We start from the raw sequence: 19,237 nt of genomic DNA, 5'->3' as shown, positions 1-19,237 counted from the left end.
CATATGTGCTCTCCTGCTTCAAAAATACACTGAATGTAGTTGCTTCTAAGTGTCAGATCTGTACTTCTCACTGCTGTTTTGAGACATTTGGAAAAGACATAGCTGACAAAGAGGAAATTAGAAGATCAGGAAATAATCCAGAAGAGATCAAGACTGTCAATGCAGTAATATTTTGTTTCTGTAATGATTAGATTGTGTGTAGTAAAGCAGAATTCTTTACTTTACAGTAAAAATGTAGAGTCCTCCAAATCAGAAACTAACATTCAATTTGGTTTATTTGCACGAAACTAATACCTTTAGCTGTCTTCCTCCTCCACCCCTCCTCTCCTGAAATGATGGATGTTTGAGGCTGAGATCCAGATACCTCAACCAACTTTAATAACCCTTCTTCAGTTCCAGAAGAAAGGAAATGGTTTGCAATACCCTCAAGTCCCTTAGGTACACTGATGATTTCTTTCCCTTGTGACTTTTGTCTCTGCAGATCAGCTCTAACCCTATAAAGCCATGAGATCTGATAGAAGACCAGTGCTGTACACATGCTAATAGGCCCTGCTGAAAGAAGGGGTATAAAGTTCAGACCATTATCTGCTGGCCCATCTACTGCAAACTCTGAGTTCTCATTTGCCTCACTTGACCAGATATGGTGCTGCAAAGTTTCAGATACTTCTTCAGGTCATTCTGACATAAAAAGCTTAGATCAGACCTCCATGAAACAGAAACAACATCAGGGGTAGAGATGATGAGTAGTACAAATAATCCTCATAATTAATGGGTAATGCAGATTTTTATTTGTATGTTCCAGGAAAAAAATCACATGAAGAACACAAAAGCACTTTTTCAAAAAGACACAAATACTGAGAAACATGGTTGGTGATACTCTACCAATCAATGCTACAGGAGGAAATGTTCACATACAAGGCCAGCCCTGTGCATTGTAGAAATCAATACAGGATTGAGCATGTGTGGAGTCAGATCATCAATAACTGTGAGATACTATTTTTGTTTTTGTGACCCCTACTAAACACAAACCAGAAGTAGCTGAGAAAAGCAATGTGAACCACTGCTTAAAATTCTCCCAACTAAAGCAAGGGAGAGTCAATGTGATTTCCATGTTGTTCCTGGAATTCATTCCATTTCTGTATACTGCCAAACCAACCCAACTAGGGTTGAATCATCTGCATGGTTTCATAAAGTACTTCTGAAAGGCATGTGTCTTGCCTTTGGAATGCTCTGGATTACACCAAGAGTATGTGATGCTCCAGCATGGGGCAAGAGGACATCCCCTGACTCTTCCCTACAAAGATATTCCCAGTCTGCACTCTGCAGTATTAACTGCATGCTCAATTTATTTCTCACTACCTAATGAAAGCACTGAGAATTCATTCCTTTGGCAAATGATATCATCCTCCCATCCCAGTTTTGCATCTGAGACAACAAATTTTGCTTGCATAGGAAAACAAATGAACAAATTGCCCAATCCCTCATTTTTTCCCGTTTTCCTATTTCCAACCTTGTGGTAAAGAAATGTATGATGAGCTACAGAGGAAAAAATCTGAGAGTCACAGCTAAAATACTGTCAGCACATAAAGCAGAAATATAAAAACCCAAAGAGGGGCAAAAATAAAACACAGAAGAAAAAAATCAATTCCATGGGAGGTAAGAGTAGAAGCCATCAGGACTGTTTTAGAAAGCATCTGATAGAGCACATGGCAGTACACATGAATTAATGAGTAAGTATGTCCACTTGGCTAATTGTAACTTTTCCTTTAATGAGTATTAACTAAAATTGAACCCAGTATTTGTAGCACAACACATTGTAGAGTTATAAAATTTACTACTACTTAAATTGTATTAATGAGACAACAACTTAAAATGACTTTAAATTGGGTAAGAATTTACAGAATACACCACCCAATACACCACCCCTCACATCTGAGGACTGAAATCAAATGTTTTGCTGACTGGAGTTAGGCAAAAACATTCTTGCCAGTAGATTTTTACATCATTGTCTGTCATGGCTGAACTTTAGTTGAAGCCCCTTGGTTCTGGCAACTTTCAGCATTTCACATTCTCCTATCTAAGATTAAAAACAGTCTCAGAAAGAGGTAAAGAACATAAAGAAATTCCAGGTCTGCATCTAGATAATATATCAGGAACGACAGGAAAAAATTAGGGTTCTAGTTTCAAGAATTTACCAAATGTGCCCAATTGGTATCTGAAGTTCTCCCTGCTGCAAATCCAGTCAGCTCTTTAGCTGTCCAGAGATGCTTCACAGATCTATCTCTATTGATGTTAGCAGAACTCCTGAGGTGAAATTTCTTAGAAGTTTCTCAGAAATGCCTTCATAAACCTATTTATTGATTTGGCTTCTCAGAAGGGGCTCACAAAAGCTCACTGACAGTCACACCTGAAATGAGTTTCTACTTTCTTGTGTCTTGCTCTCTGAGCTCCAAAAATTGAAAGGCAAAAGGTATATTAGTCAGCATCTTGTAGGACTTATTGAGACAACTTTTTATAGAAAGTCACTTGGAAGGAAAATAGAGGCCTATTTGGGAAATACACTGTATTTCCCCAACAAATTTCCACAGTACTACAAAAAGTACTGGGTTTGTCATATCTGGGCAACACAGCTATAACAGTAAGGTGTGTGTTCATCTGTACCTGTTGCCTGGACTGTTGTAAGGTCATTTATTGGAGGAAACAAAATTGGGCCTCTCTCTCAGAAGGCCCAGAGAAATAACTGAATCAGGACTGAATAAGGGAATGTTTCTCTAGCAAAATGGTAATATAAATGATATGGGGCTGACTAATTATACAGTTAGTTACCACTAACAGAATAACATGATGATCTGTAGAACTGAAATCCAGACTATGAGCTAAGATATTACTCTTTTCTTATTTTCCATCTGAGTCAGTTACAACAAAACCTGTGTTCAAGAGACCAAGCTGCATACTTTTTGCTCCCCCATTTAATCCCATGTGGGTATCCCAATCTGATCTGAAGATAAGCAGAAGATACTCCACATCAAAAGCCCTATAATGGTGGTTCAAAGACAGATCCAACTCATAATGGACTTATAATGCAAATTACTTATGGTCAGTTTGAAAGGAAAATAAATATTTCCCATGGGCAGAACTGATATTCTTTAGCTGACAGAGAATGAATCCAGGATACATGTGCAAGCACGGTGCCATATATGTCTTTAAATTCACAGGTTTTAAGGTTCCAGTTCTAAAAGGGAGCACATCCAGCAATGTGAGGATTAGAGAGAAGCTCAGCCAAGCCAAATACTTGGCCACCACTTACTTTGTCCTGTGTGTGTTTTTCTAATGGAGAGTGTAGCCTGTCTCATTGCTTTCAATGCAGTATGTCATACCTCTTTTGTTTAAGTGTATCTAGACAGAGCTTTAATAGAACAAATTGTTATGTCTTTAGTCAATCTTCCTCTGTCTACACAGGAGGGATACCCTGAATCTGGTCATTATCTTGCAAAACAAATCTAGTTTAAGCATTATCCTTCCTAGAAATGGCATCTCTTCTCTTGGAAGTTTTGTTCAAAACATAATGCTGTGTGTATATCACAGAAGAATCTGAACATGGGATCTGAGCTAAGACCTCAAGCAGTCTGAAAGGTCAACGCCAATTCGGCATTGGCTGCCAGATATGATACCCAGGAAAAGACAAGTTCTCTTTCAAAGGTAATACACACACACACACACACACACACACACACACACACACACATTTATGTATATAAATCTGTATGGCATATTTGCAGGCCTAAACTCCTTGTGAAGTTGTTTTTCAGTATAGCAAATTAGAAAAATATGCCCGGAATTAAAGGTTACTTAATCGGGTTGAAGCAGCAACTCCAATTCCAGCAACTCCCTCCCACTATGTTACATCTGATAATGTACCCAAGTCCAAACATAAACGTAGTTCAAAAAGATGTTTGGTCCTCAAATGTAAAATGACACTTAGCTTACACAATTAGCCAGGTAATACATATCCTTCCAAGAGAAGCAATTTTTACCACAGAATTATCTGCATTTTACTAATCTCTGATTTTTAAGTTTTACTGGCTGAAACTTTTCCATATGGCTTTTTGAATACCACTGTCCTGTATTTAATTACCACAGAGGGATATTAATGAAGAGGTTGGAAATTTGGCCCAAGCCCTGTTCCAGAGTTTGGACAGTTTGATGGAGATAGAGGCAGTGAGCTGAACACTTCTGTCAATATGAGGCTGTGCCATTTCACACATAAAAGCAGTGGCAAAAGAAGATCAAACAGACATACAGAAATAAAACACTTAACTATTTTTGAATTGTCTATAAACACTTAACTATTTTTAAATTGTCTATAAAATTGTCTAAAACTTCTAAACCAGCATAATTTTAAAGTAGCACTGAGTGTAGTGAAACACTATTTTGCTGACTTAAAGGACAGTCAAACTGACTGACCTAAAGGAATTCGTGGAGTAGTTCTTGAAATCAACACCATTTTGATTAAGCTGGAAGACAGACACAAGTCCCAAAATGCGAAGTTTACTACCCAATTTTAAAGGCAAAACATGATATTGAGGCAAGGGTAGGCAGCTTGAGTGCAGAGGATGCGAGGAAGTTAACGTGGGTGGGAAAGCATGTGTTACTGCCTGGATGAGGAAGTGGTACACCACAGTTACTCCATAAGTGTGAGGGATTTATGAACTAAATCTCCTGGGGACTGTTTTAAATAGACAAAGAATGACATGCAGCTCTGACAGGCTTTTGTTTGAGAAGGCTGGTTGCCTTCTAAAAACACTGGACTGCCACTTGTACTTTTACTAAATATGCCTATTTTTAACCTTAACCTTTTCATTTAATCAGTGGGGAGATGCACCATGTAGTAAATTGGTTTGCCTAAAGCATAAAATCAATGGCTTCCTCAGCCTTACCTGACAATGGAACACATATTCTGGTGTAGTTTTCTTGAACTTCATGTTCCACACCAAGGCTACCCCATCAGGCTCATGTGGAGCATCTTCATTATTGTTATAAGACGCAACCATCAATTCGGGGTACTAGAAAGGAAAAGAAAATGCAAATAAGAAAACATGGATAAAGAAAAACCTGCACAAAAACATATCAGACAGAAATAATCTACAGTAAATGTGCAATATCTGGTTTTAATTAAAATACATGCTAGTTCAATCATATTATTCTGCTTCATTTTTGTTTTACATTTTACTCATCCCTAACATCCTTAAAGCCCCTGATACTTGCCCTCTATCAGTTATTCTAAAATATCACAAAGGCAATTTTATTTTCTGCAGGTAATTCTTAAGAAAAGACAACTAGCAAAATATTTATAAAGGGAATTAAAATGAAGGAGGAAGAAAAATTTGAAAGCTTGAATAAATTTAATATATTTGCTCAACATCTCTTCAGGGACAAACTGCTGTCTTAATTGACTTTGATAATAAAACACTATGATCATAGGATTGACTTGCTTTAGTTCTGAAATTCACTTTTTTTTTCAGCATTCCTGAAAACTATTCTTTCTTATTTCATTATGCACTCTTATTCACTTATGCACAGAATCAACTTGAAAGCTCTTCTTGATGATTCAAATGGCAAACAAAACATTTTCTTCACAGAAGCTCAATTTTGCAAGATGCTGAGGTCATCTTGTAAAGCACAGGGTGACCTTGAATTTCACTGACTCAGTAAGGTTGATGCAATAAGCATTCTAAAAACAGAGCCACACTTTTTTGTATGCCCACTATCCACTGTTATACAGAAGCAGATATGCAACACCTATGTTTATTTGCTATGTTTATATATACATATCTATATATACATAATATCATAAATGAAAAATCAGAATTTCCCACTGTCTCGATGATCTTGCATCATTTTAAAACACTGTAAGATGTAACAATTTACCCTCAAAACATCAATTGCTTTCTGTCTACATAGTAACTCCCAGTTGTTCACTCTCACATGTTTGACACTAGGCACCTCTGTTAACCTCGGTTCTTCCCTCTAAGTATTTGCCTATTTAGAGGGATAAGGCAGTGGACATTATGGCATGTCCAGAGAAAAGCATGTGGCTTCTGCAGACCAATGAGTCAGCAGCTCAAGTTGTGCAAGACCTACACTCTCCTCTTGTAAATTAGAAATGCTTTCCCTCAAAATTTCTCAGTATCTGCAAATTATTGTCACTTGTTTGTCTTTCCCAGGTAAATTCCTGCCAAACCATCCATCACTTTGCAGGAGAACAGGGCAGCTGGTAGGAAGCAGGACAAAGAAACTCTCATTTGGGAGCTGTGAATTTGGTCCAAAGGCACTTTAACAATTAATAAATCCCCTCCTATCATTATTATAAAACCCTTCCTATCATTATTATTGGGGTCTGAACCTCTCTGCTCTCAAAATCCATTTGGAGGAAACAATGTACACAGCTGTAACTTCTGCCACCAGCAGCTGTTGCCTCCCACATTCTGTACCCTTCCATGGATAATGTATCACAGAGCTGATGATTTTCCTACTCAAGCTCATTGCTCTGAGTGAGCCTGGACCCATGTATGGAGGAATCAGCAATAACACAAGGACACCACAGCCTACCCCCGTCCCATTTTAAGGAAACTGACTAGATTGTACCTACATCCCCCCAGACCCTGGCTGCTGGCACATCCTGTAAGGACAATTTAACACTCAATTCACTTGCATGGAATTTAAAGGAAGCAGTAGGCCAACCAGTCCCTCATCAAGACCCCAGGGGCACCTGAGGGTGAATTAATCCTACACTTGAGATGCCAGCTCTCTTGACACAGTTGTGCCAGCCTTGCCCTCAACTGCTCTCATTCATTCACCCCTCTCCTCTCTCCCTCCTGCAACAGAGCTTACAACCACTTCTGAACAGCAAGCTCAGCTTCTCCTTTGAACCTTTTCATCCCACGCTGGCCCATGGCCAAGTAAACAGAGTGTGCAGCAGGCTCTTGACAGGGCATCACGTTGTGGCTGAACAGGTTGGGGACCATTCACGCGAGTGCCTGAGCCTGCAGTCACGAAGGGGCAGATACGTGGGCAGGCAGAAGCAACAAGCCCTCCTGCCAGCATGAATACAACCAGCTAGGGTGTGTGACCAGGTCCAAAGTACCAATTTTGAAGCACTTTGGGGCTGGTTCATGCTCCTGGGAAGTTTAGTGGGCATGGTTGGCAGCACGTCTGGCCATAAACAGATCCTGACTCAAATCTTGCTGGTCTATTGGCAGGTTTTGCAATCAGTTTATGTATTTGACTGAAAACACAGTTTAAAGTTTAAGCAGATGCTGGCCTTCATACCTGGCTGGGTAACACCATTATGAGGCTTTTTGACTCTTAAAAAAACAGAGCTGAATGCAGTACCCTAAATCCTTTCTGGCACTGCACACTCCAATGCCCACTCAATCTACTTCCATTTACACACTTTCAGTCCTCCAGGTGCCCAGATGTCCTGTGGCTGAAAGCAACATAGAAATGGTGCTGTGCAAAACCTCCCCCAAGGCTGCTGCCTGAGGCTCCAGAAAGACGCATCACTATCCCCAAGGCCATGATTTTCTTGGCTTTAGGTGATCTGAGTTAGCTCCCATGGACAGAGTAAGGTGCTATCCTTCTTCATGTTTACTCTCAGTCAATTGGGCCTTTCCCTAACATCCAAAAGCAACCTAATCAATTTTCCTGTTGCTCTATGAAAGAATCAAGGGGCTAGAGGGTTAACTTGAATGGTAGGAATGATCCCACATGTTTGAGACTGTATTCTACATGTGACTGGGAACAGAGTAACTTGTTTAATCAATGCATCAATGTCCTTTGTTTGATTAAGCTTCTATTTGCCTCCAGGCTGTTTCGCAGCAGCAGTTTTATCACAGAAAATTGAGCAATGTGTTCTGCAGTTCCCATGATTATTCAAGTTATTCTTTGGCACAGTGGACACTGTCATATCCTGGAGCATGTGTGAGCAGCAGAGCTAGTGGTTAGGTGAAATACCTCTGTCTGGCTCCAGCTCTTGTCTCATGGATACAACTCAAAGCAGGAAGGAGAGGAGGCAACTCCATGCTCCCAAGCTACTGTAGGGCAGCATGCAGAAGCCCCCCACATAGAGAAGCCCCTGCTGGGGTGCCAGGGAGCTGAGCATGAGGAGTTAACAAAGAGGAAGGCAGGAGGGGCCACCCTGGAACAAAGAGGTGGGAAGCAGAACATGCCTTCAAGCCCCAGGGGCTGAACAATTACATTTGGCAGTGCTCTTCTGAGGCGGCTTTTTTTCTTGCTGCCCTGGGAATACAGTAAGAGCTGCCTGTTAGGAAAATATCAGATAAGAATTCCATGTAATTTCCAGCCCCTGAACAAGTGAACAACCTAAGATAAGTGTTTCCTCAGGCTTATATTTGATTTCTGTGGAAATCCATATGTGCTTAAAGGCCACCCACATCACAATAGTGCATACCTGTTGCTAGGCTGATATTTTGTATGAAAGCAAAGGTATAAATCCTTCATTTCACACATGGAGTACAAGCTGGCTGTTACAAAAAGCCTCTCTGCAGCTGGCTGTTGTGCATCACCCAGGCCTCCTCAGCCTAGCAGCCGTGCTCACTGGGACCCCCTGATTCTTCTCTCAGCAGCTTCCAGGTCCTCTGTGCAGGCAGCTGCCACCTTGCCTGGGAGGTACCCAGAGGGATGGAAGCAGCTCTGTGGCCATTTCCAGGGGAAAGAGAGAAGCATGGATTGAAAGTCCCCATGCTTCTTACCCCATGGCATGCCTGAGGCTGGGTTTGGGGCCAAGTAGCCAGACTGGCTCGTGCTTGCATTTTTGAACTCAATGTCCTCTTGGAGCAGTTTTGTTCTATGCATCTGGCGGATTCAGGAGCAGAGTGTCCTTGGTTCTCTCCCCAAGGAAACCAGATGCTTTGCTCCAGGCCAGAACCTAGGAACAGGCTAACATTGATGAAACAGGACAAGGGGGGCTGGAGTAAAACTGGAACCAAATTCTTTTAACAGGATCTATCTGTGATGATGTCTGATCATCCCAGCTCTCCTACAGAGTAACTAATTAAACTGGTTTCTGTACTTTGCTGATGTGACTGCATTGGTTTTGGAGAGCTTAAGCAGGTCTATCATCAGTTTTATTTTCCAATGACAATGCTTTGCAGTGCAGAGAAACTGGGTACATTCCAGGCGTGCTGCCTTAGCATGACCCAGAGCAGCTGCAGCCTCCTCTTCCATCACTTGAAGAGAGGATCCAGCATTTTTTGAAAGATGTATTTTCAATATTTTCAAATTGTTCAGATGCTTTCACGTTTTAAGTTTTAGTATATTAGAAAAAATAATTTCATTTCTCATAATTTTAAAAAGTTTCATCTACTACTATGCATACATATTATATTAGGAAATTAATTAAAATCCATTTTTGGCTGAAGTAATGAAAGGGGGAGGAAAAGCAAAGACTTAGTCTTGGTAGGTTTGTTAACCTAGGGTTTTAACACAACATCCTGATTTTGAAGACCAAGTAACATATATTAAAAAAAAAAAAAAAATCACAGCTTCATTATCATCCACCACTCTTCTTCACAGAGAAAAGTGCTTTCACTCATACAGGGCCTTGCTGTTCTCTCAAAAATAACATCCTGCTCTGCACAAAGAAGAGCAAACAGAGGCTGCCAATCTGTTTTATAGGGAGAAGTGGAAGTGATATGGAAACATATCTCCCAACTCCACCTCTTACCTGAAGAGACCAATCCATGCAGGTGACGACGCGATGCTTTGACCAGTGCTCATCATAAAATTGCCGGTTAAAGGAAAGGTTGGCTCCTGCCTGAACATCTCTGTGTGAATTCAAACAAAGTGACAATTTTCAGGTACCAGGGTTCAAATGCTGTGAAAAGCAGTGCAAAAGTTTTTGACTGCTTCTCAGATCTCTGCTCAGCCTGGGGAAGTCTGCCACCTTGATTTAAGCGCTCTCACTGACTGTCTGGCAGAAAATGATGCAACAAGGAACAAATTTAAGGCCTGTTTCACAAAACCACATTTTTAATTTCTCACTGCCTGCCTGATTCTTCTGGGTCACCCTGGGCCATCTCTGCTCTCTTTTTCTCCCAAGATGAACCTGGCCCTGGCATTCAGCTTCCACTTTCATCAACCTACACCTCCAAGCTATACCCAAACCTCTCTTACTTTTGACTCCTAAAATGTTAAAGGTGCAGCACCTTCTCCCAGACACAGAGACAGCAGATGCTGTGTGACACCCTAAGGACAGGCTGAAGCTCAGTGCTGGTCCAACACTGCAACACTGATGCACTCAGCTGGTCCATAGGGATGCTGTTCTGGGTCAACCTCCAGTAACTTCCATGCAATAAAGCTACTGATTTGCCATGAGGCTTCAACAGATACATAGCTGTTGCAACCTAAATATTTCTTCTCCAACTAACAAGTTTTACTGCTTTGTTCCCATATCAAATGCTGAAAACAAAACTTGTCACTTCTCGTCTTAGCTGTTAAGATTGCAAACACTTTGGGAGATCATTTTCATCCCCACAAAAGTGGTATCCATTACAGACCTGAGGCAGTAGCAGAATATAAACAACACTAGTTTGAATTTGTGAAAATATCATAAGCACACACACGTACACCGCTGGAATGTATACATTTACATGTACATGTGTATTTATCTCTTTCAGTTATTTCCCAGAATTTTGAATTTCATCCCAAAAATGAAACAAAAAATTAAATCAGCTGAATAATACATCAAATTTTTAAAACCTGTCAAAACCCAGATCAGTAAATCACAAAGCTATTTTAAAATATCATTTCAGATGACAAAGTGACCCAGGCCTTCACGGAGAGATTTTAAGCTTTTCCTAACAATAAAAATGTTTTGGTTTTTTTTTTTTTAATTAAGGCTTCCTGTTATTGGAATTATCTGTATAAAACTTATTCTACAGAAGCAAAAAAACCCCAAACTGACCCATCTTTCTCTTCTACATCTCCACCACTATAGTCAAAGAAGATGTCAGAATCTTCAGCCAAAGCTCGCTCAATTACACGTATTGTGCGGTCAAAAAATATCAGGAATTCTTCTGAATGGAGAACTTGTTGCTTTTCTTCTTCTGTCAGTTCTCTAGGAGGAGCTTGGAAAATGAAAAGATGTAGTTAGGAGTATGACATTTCACCCCTTTCCCAATGAATCAACATCTTCAGTGGGTTTCTTTTGACATGAAAGCTTGCTGTAGCCATGTCAGGAGAAAAATCAAAGCTTTACACTTAAAATCATGACTAAGAAGTTTTTAATATGTCTAAACACACTCCTGTATATTACCAGAATGTAGCCTTTACATAGAAGAGATCTTGTATCTGATGTATTTATTATTCTGAAATGGAAAATACTTAAACCCCCCAAATTAAATAAACTCAGTGTTCCTATTTCAGGAAATGGCCGTGACTGACGTTTAGGCAATACCTAACTGGAAAAAGCAGAACACTTATGTAACCGAGGACCTGTCAGAGGAGCTGAAGATAAAATAATCTTCTTAACTTATACCACAGTTCTTTATATTAAAAGGTCTCACATAATCTCTCCCTTCAATTCTTCCAATTTCTACTTGGTGTCACTGACAAATTCTGTCTTTGCTTCAGAGCTTTTGGGAAGTAATGAAGTGAATAACCAAAGATATTCTCTGAGGCACCAAAATTGAAAGCAACCAGCCAAACAGCAGTTTCTTTAAGGCACCCTCCAGAGGAATCCTAAGACCCAGAGCAGCAAATGTCACCAAGCCATGGGCAACGCTGCCCTGGAAGGGGTAGGGGCTGACTTGGGCAGCAGTAAGGATAGGATGTCTCTGTCTAGATGAAGTTGCTTCTTTGTATGTACACAGAGCTGCTAAACCTTTACTTCCAATATTTCCAGTTTGGTCCTTCATTTGAAAAATACTGTCTTTAAAGGACACACCGGTGCAACGTCTCCATCAGTTTAATGACCTGTTGGTAAATTCCAACTCAAATGTGAGTATCAGAGGGAATGAGAGTTGGGATGGTGCTGTTACTACAGTAAAAAAACTCTGTTCTCAATTGCACTATCAGGGTCATATTGGTATTCTGGCACTATTGTATATTGATTATGTATTTGCCCACAAGCGCTTTTGAATCATCGGTATGGTTCTATTTCAGAACTACTTGTATTTCAAGAAATAACGTTAGTATCTTTACAGTTACCCCAAACCAACCTTGCAACTAGCCTAAATTCCCAGCATTAAAAGCTCTGTTGACAGAGAATTTTGTTCCAAATTTATAATTAGGAACACAAACAACATATCATAAACAGATTTACTGCAAAACTGCAGAGATTCCTATGTAAGAGTTTAACAGGAGATAAAAGGTCTCCTGCATTTAGCTTTAGACTACAGATTTGAGGTGTTTACCTGTGAAAATGACCTTGCAGTCTCCATAGGCCATATTGGGTTAAAACATTGGCAGCCAAAAAAGGGAATTGAGAGAACACCCACCATACAGCAAAGTTTAACTCCCAGCCCTGTCATACATATCTCAATGTTTAATTAAACAATGAGTGACACACTTTCAAGCTACAGCTCAAAATGATTTTCTAGTTTCTGTGCCATGCCACACAGCTTCTGTCAGTGATCAGGCAGATGTGGCCCTTGCTCTCCATCTGATTTTCCTGTGCTTCATTGGATTCATGCACTCCAGTGCCCAGCTGGATAGGGCACGATGCCACCAGCAGCCCTCAGGGCAGGAATGGATGGAAGGGCACAGAGGCAGGCAGGAGGAGTGACTTGGTCATCACTCCTGTAGTACTCAGCTCCCCCTGTTTTCAGCAGACCTGCTCTCAGAGCTGCTGTGGTTGGGAGAGGCTGCTATCACCATGCTTTGCCTCAAATTTGCCTCAAGTGGTCAAAGCGTTAGCTCTGAAAGACAAAATCCCTGCACTACACCTGAGCTAAACAGAGAGGGCAGGAGAAATGCAAAAGGTGGAGGAGCAAATTGGCCCTCAGGAGACGGAGCAGCTAAAAAGTTACAAACTTTAGCCTTTGGTGATCTCCTATGGCCTCGGCTCTATGTCTCCTACCAGCAGGTTAGTGCTCCCTGTGGAGCTCCACACATCCAGAGGATATTTGCATGCCCTCACATGGTCCCCCTGAGTAGCAGAGTGACAATTAGCAAGGCAGGAGCACAGTTTGCCCCTGAGTGCTTTACACAGAAGCAATGCATGTGAAAGAAAAGACTAGCAAGAAGTACAGCCTGACCTACTGCAGCATCCACTGCTGAACAGTAATTGGCACTGGGGGAGCTCATCTGGCAAGGAAGCCTGTAATGAGGCAATATCCCATCGTCACCACTAAAGCATTGCTTTCCGAGAATCAAAGACAACAAGCATGACAATGCAGCAAAATGGCATAAAGAGGGGGAAAACAACTGCAAAGGCAACTGGAAAACTCGTGCTAAACTGCTGCAAATGGTAAAAATTATTTGCTAAATCAAATCCTCTCTACAGCTTGGAAATATAAATTTATTACTCGGCCATTTGCTGAATATAACTGCAAAGAAAATGCAACCCAAAATCAATAGAAAGGGAAAAGGCAAAAAATAAACAACTCTGGAGCTGTGCAGGGCTCACAAGCAGTAGAGAAACACACGATTGTAGTTCTACCTCAGCAAAATCTCCCTTGCAGTTAGCAATGATCTGTGGGAGGCCAGCAGTCTATTAAACCATCAGGAACACCTTGGCTAAAGTTTTTAGGGCATAAATCAGCTTACCTCATTCATCTGACTGACACACCAGATGCCCCCTGGCAATATTAAGCTTCATATTTTAGCCTTATTTTCTTCTTTCATTCGGCTGCCTCTGAAGTTTTATTTGAGGCAATTGCTTCTCACAAGAATGTTATCATTACTTTTTCCAGTGTAAAACATTGCTATAACTACTGTAAATACATGAAGTATAAGCAAAAAATCCCCAAACAGACAGGGTTGTTCTTTCAAATATGGAGTCTTTCTAACCATTTATCTTTCAGAGGCGTTTCCATTTTCTCCTTGTTCCTTCTCCCTGTCTGTCCATTACCTCAAATAAAATAAAAAGAACCTATGTAATTTTCTGAAATTTTTCTTCCAATCTGGGAGCTTACAGTGACTTTGATCTCAGCTTTCAAGAAACACAGGCTCTCTTTAAGGAAAACTGAGAAACATAAGTAGCTGATCAAAGTGTGTTTTGTTTTGTTTTGTCACAGAGACCTATGTGATGTGACAGTATCTCCAGAAATTCCCTGTAAGAATACAGTATTTGTCTTCAAGTGTCTGCTCTCCCTGGCATAAAACCCAAACCAACCACATCTAACCTTCTGTGCTGAACAAAGCCCAGTGCAGTGTGTAGTTTACCACTGCTAAAAGCTACGTGCTTATTGCCTTGAGTGCCATGAAAACTCCTGCAAAGAAAGCTCCATAGCCAGCTTTTGCTTCGACACCATAGCTTCCCAATGAACTGCTGTGCCCGTGCTGTGATCCCACATGGTGGAGCTGAGCCCATCTGTGGCAGGAGGATCTGGGGTGCAGCCCCCAAATCCTGCCTGACAGGAGCACTGGGTGTCCCGTCTGTCCCTGAACCCAGGGAGCCACGGACAGGACCCCGCAGCCAGCAGCAGCCTGCTCTGCAAGGGGCTGGGATGTCAGGCACACGTGCCAAAGAAGCTCTGTGCTCATGCTAATGTGTAATACTGCACAAAACAAAATGGAATTTACATTTAAAATTAAATTGCCATGCAGAGTAATATATGCACGGAGAACACCACAGGGAAAGAAATTGTGAGGTGTATCTGTAATGAAAAATATTATGTACTTGTGCTTGAACAGGAAGGTCTAGAATATGAAACAATAGTTGAACGTGATGTGAAAAAAAACCAATTTGTTCAAGACTTGTTTACAAAAATAGGAACATTTTATTATTACATGTGACTTAACATAATCCTCAGAAATACCATATTTCACGTCATGTCCTTTGTCCATAAATTTCTTTGGGCAAAACAGAAAAAAAACCAAAAAAATGATACTAAAACATCTTGAATCTTTAGGAATGAAGATAAAATTGCTGCAGACTTGTTCTTATTCAGGAGAAGCATGTTTGTAGTAAATACAACATAAATAGTTGGGATAACATTTCAGGAACAAATTTAGAAATATTCGAGTACCAGAATTTGAGTCTTCTCTCAAGGGAATTAAAAAACATAAAGAAATAAAACAAAACAAAAAACCCATGCCACGTGTAAATAAGTATAACAAAGATTCTCCTGGAATGTCAGCAATTCTAAAAACCTGACAAGAGAAATGAAAATTAAGTCCAATAAAGGAAAAAAAACCAAAACCAAACCAAAAGAGAAAGACCAAAAGGAGTAAGTGAATGAAAGAAAGGGCCAACTAATAAAAACAGTAAATCAGGAAGCAGCCTTGTTATCAACCCAGAGATATAATGAGAGGCAGAAGGAGATTATTAAAACCCCTTTAAGAGCTGTATTATTTCTTTCAGCATCTATTTAAATCCATGTAAACTTTAGATGTGCTGATGGAGGATGGCTGAAAGGCACAGGGTGATAACTGCAAGGTGTGAAGTGGCTCTCAGCAGCTTTCAGTCCTTGCCTGCTGATCCTGTGATCCTCCTGTTTTTCTTGTGCTTTGCACTTTCATGTCAGTCTTGACAAATGCCATATCCTTCTTTGCTGTGTCCCTTACCATGGTTTGATGTATGTCATGTCTTTGTTGTGCTGGCAAGCCCCTTCATGGCATAACCACTGAACATAAAAAGGCAGATTTCAAGCTTTATTTAGGGATTTTTTCATTCTGGAGTAGCAAGTTGCAGAGCCTTAAATTTGATACTGTGCCAGGCAGGGCTGTTCCCACTGCCTGTGCTTCTCCAGGGTCCGTGCTGGACACCATCCCTGAGCATGCCTGAGCTGGCTGTAAGGATGGGTTGGCACACCTGAGATCACTGTGGTGTTGGTGGCAGTGAAACCGTGGCATTTCTGGCCATGACAAACCTCACCACAACCTGTCTTGCTTTTCTAATACTGATGCCTGAGCTGTTGAGAGCGAAACCACCCCCACCAGCCCAGCCTGCTCTGTGGACACCTGAGCCCCATGCACAGTGCCAGGGCAAGAGGAGGTCACAGCAGGTCTTTGGAGCTCCAGATCCCAGCCTTTCCCATCACAGTCTTTGGTGCAAGTTTCTGTGGATATGCCCATGGCTTCAGATAAATGCAGGTTGAGGCCCACTTTTAAGACCTAGCCCGCCCTGTTGTTCTTGTGGTTTCTACTGACACAAAGAGGAGCCTTAGGTGGAGCTCCAGAGCTCTCTGGTGGTGGAAAACCCCATCCCAGTTGATGCTGCAGTTTGGAACCAGTCTCTTGTTTATGTGCTCAGGAGAGGCTGGGAACAGGCAGAGCCCAGCCCAGGTCACCGTCAGGTATCCCCACTCGGTTCTTCCAAAAACAATGGGGAGAACATGCCCCCAAGACATGGATGGGAACAGGCAGCCCCACAGAAGGAACACAAGGTGGTCCCAAGGCTTCATACACTTTAACGAGTCAGTTCTTCATCTCCCACTCCGCTTTGGGGGGCTCTAGCTGTTCCTCTGCCCTTCACGCCTCCATGGCAGTGAAGTTCTGCAAGAGGTGCCATGCTAGACAGTGATGCTGGGACATGTCCAGAACCAAGGTCAGACCCTACAAACACCCCTGGCTGCTGAATAATCCCACCAAACCCCGTAGAGCAGCTCTGGGGTGTGCAGGGGGAAGATGAGGAAATTAAGCATGCAATAAATGTCTGAAGAATTAAACTGAACTACCTATAAACCACATAGAAAAAAAATCCCGTTTCCTCTTAAAAGACCATTATAAAAATAGAGCACTCTTGTCCTGTTGGCTTGGAGAAAGGGAGACTGAACAGACTGCATCCAAACTTTATTTTTTATCCTGGCCAATTTTTGAGTTATATTCGTGAAAAAATGGTCTGCCTTTCTCTCCTTGCCCTTGTCTCTCCCATGGATTTTTTCTTAACACTCCTATAACTCAAAAAAGGCCATGCTGATTTTTTTTAATCTGTTAAAAAATGTGCTCCCTGAGCTGAAACCAAATTTCAGCCCAGAGCAAATTTTTACGGCTGGGTTATAAATCCCTGAAAAACAGGATTCATAATGGAAGTGCTGACACAGCCTTAACTACTATATAGCAGTGTGAATGGCGCCACTATAATGTCTATTAGAGATTCTTTAAAAAGTTTGCAAAATATTGTCTTGCCTTGCAGAGAAAAAGAAGCCAGAGTACTTAATGCCAACATAAACATGCTTTTAACCCATTATGTGCTAATTTGCAGAAAAGCTATTAATTCTGAGTAGGCACACAGAGTGCAGCACCGACAGGAAATGTTCTTCTAAACTCCTGTTTGACTTGTAACATGGTTTTAATCACTTCCATGAAACACAAACGATGGCTTCAAACTCTGAACGTTGCTCAGAACATGAGAAGGGTGATTACAACAGAGAGGAAAATGGGATTTTGTAGGCAAAAGGGCTAAAGCCAACAGGGAGAGAATGACACCAAACACTAAAAAATGGGCCTCCGTTCCTTGTCAGTTTGGGGACGATGGCTTCATTTGATTCACAGCATTTAATGCCTGCCAGCAGCACTCCACTATTTTATCTATCACAACACACACTACAGGTCAAGTTCACTTTCTATCAGGCAATGAGCATGTTTTCTTCTTCCTTGAACCCCGTCAGATGTTAGCACCTCACAAAGTCAGTTCTGCTGAAACGAGCTGTGCCTTGCTTTTACAGCCTGCAGTTTGTGTGCCTGAGACCAGTGCTAAACCAGCCCAGAGGATCTACTGCTACTGGGGGTCTGCTAGGCAGGGAAGGGGAGCACTGCCCTCTGACTAATGCACTGCAAAGAAATAAAACATCTTGGCAGTGGTGCCTGGCGAGCAAAGTACATAAAAGGATAACTTGAAAGCCCATTAAAAAAGTAAAAGAAATAAGTTCAGGGCTCTATTTTGTTTTTTTTTTTTCTTCTCTTCTTGCAGGAATTTGTGCTTTCTCCCCATGTATAAGTATTAGCATCAATTTTCTGTGGGAATAAATGGGTGTGGGATAAGCTTTAAGTTGAATACTACAGGGACATTCAGCAACCCAGGACACTGCTTATGCATGATGTGCAGTAGTGGAGGCTTTTATGGCTTTCTGTTGCCATCACTAAAAGAGATACTGTGTTAGGTCCAGTGACTGCAAAAGTCCATATGCAAGTTGATCTCACAGTTTTGAAAAGAATTGTAATTTTCATGAAGAATGAAGTTTTTCTGTTTTGCCACTTTTCTTGCTCATGTCCTCAGTCCTGCCTTTGCAGACTTGCTTGACTCTTGTTCCTGCTGTCTGCACTGGCCCCGTCTGCCCGTGGCATCAGTGGCTGGGGCCAGTGGAAGAAGCAGAATGATGAAGAGCAGGAGGACTTTTATGTCTCCACACTTCCACAAGGACCTAAATGAGCAATGAACACTAGAGGATTTATGGCATGGGTGATTTCTGTGATGCTCTAAAGAGGGAAGAAAGATCAATTTATAATCAAAATAATACAGCTGGTACTGCAACCCACTTCAGTGGGTGAAGATAGTAAATGTGGACACTGTGTACCAGATTAATCTTTTTTGGATACTGATGAAAAGATACCAGTCTCCCTGGATGACAAATAAGCATTGGCTGCTGTATTCCCAGTTGAAGATTCAATGGGCTTCCATGTAAAATGGCTCCATATTTTTCCCATTCTCCTAGTGAGATTATCTTGGGAAGAATCAAGCTCACAGAATTATCCTGGTAATGATCACCACAGCAAGAAATAACATAGGCCCTACTTGAAGAAGTAAACTACCTTTCAACAGGCTAAACAGAATTTTGAGCAATTTTGTATCCTGGCAATACAAAAGTAAGAAATGCTGGAGAAGAAACCCATTTCCTTCCATCTTGCAGCTGCTGCTATTTCAGTTCTTTTTCCCTACTCAACATAGGAGAGAACATTGACTGTGGAAGGCATTGACATACTAGAATAACCAATACCCTAGATGAGGAAGACCAAATTTCACATCCTTCTTCCAATGTGAAAGCTAGGACAGGTCCAAGGAAAGGAAAAGAGGTATCAAGCATATATACCACATCAGTGCTGACATGCATGA

At 41.2% G+C, this 19,237-nt stretch overlaps 1 protein-coding gene across 1 annotated transcript in view; it reads right to left on the bottom strand.

Moving 5' to 3' along the window:
* The window catches only part of DYNC1I1 (dynein cytoplasmic 1 intermediate chain 1), a 213,298-nt gene that overhangs the window by 62,793 nt on the left and 131,268 nt on the right, over positions 1-19,237 (bottom strand). The window contains exons 8-10 of the mRNA XM_050970813.1: positions 10,985-11,147; positions 9,746-9,845; positions 4,938-5,063 (exon numbers count right to left, since the gene is read on the bottom strand). Coding sequence (XP_050826770.1) covers positions 4,938-5,063; positions 9,746-9,845; positions 10,985-11,147 — 389 coding nt within the window. The remainder of the gene's footprint in view (positions 1-4,937; positions 5,064-9,745; positions 9,846-10,984; positions 11,148-19,237) is intronic.

This window comes from Serinus canaria, chromosome 2, assembly GCF_022539315.1.
Source record: "Serinus canaria isolate serCan28SL12 chromosome 2, serCan2020, whole genome shotgun sequence".
NCBI lineage: Eukaryota > Metazoa > Chordata > Aves > Passeriformes > Fringillidae > Serinus > Serinus canaria.
Note: the sequence above shows the minus strand (reverse complement) of the source record. Positions and strands in the feature narration are given on the sequence as shown.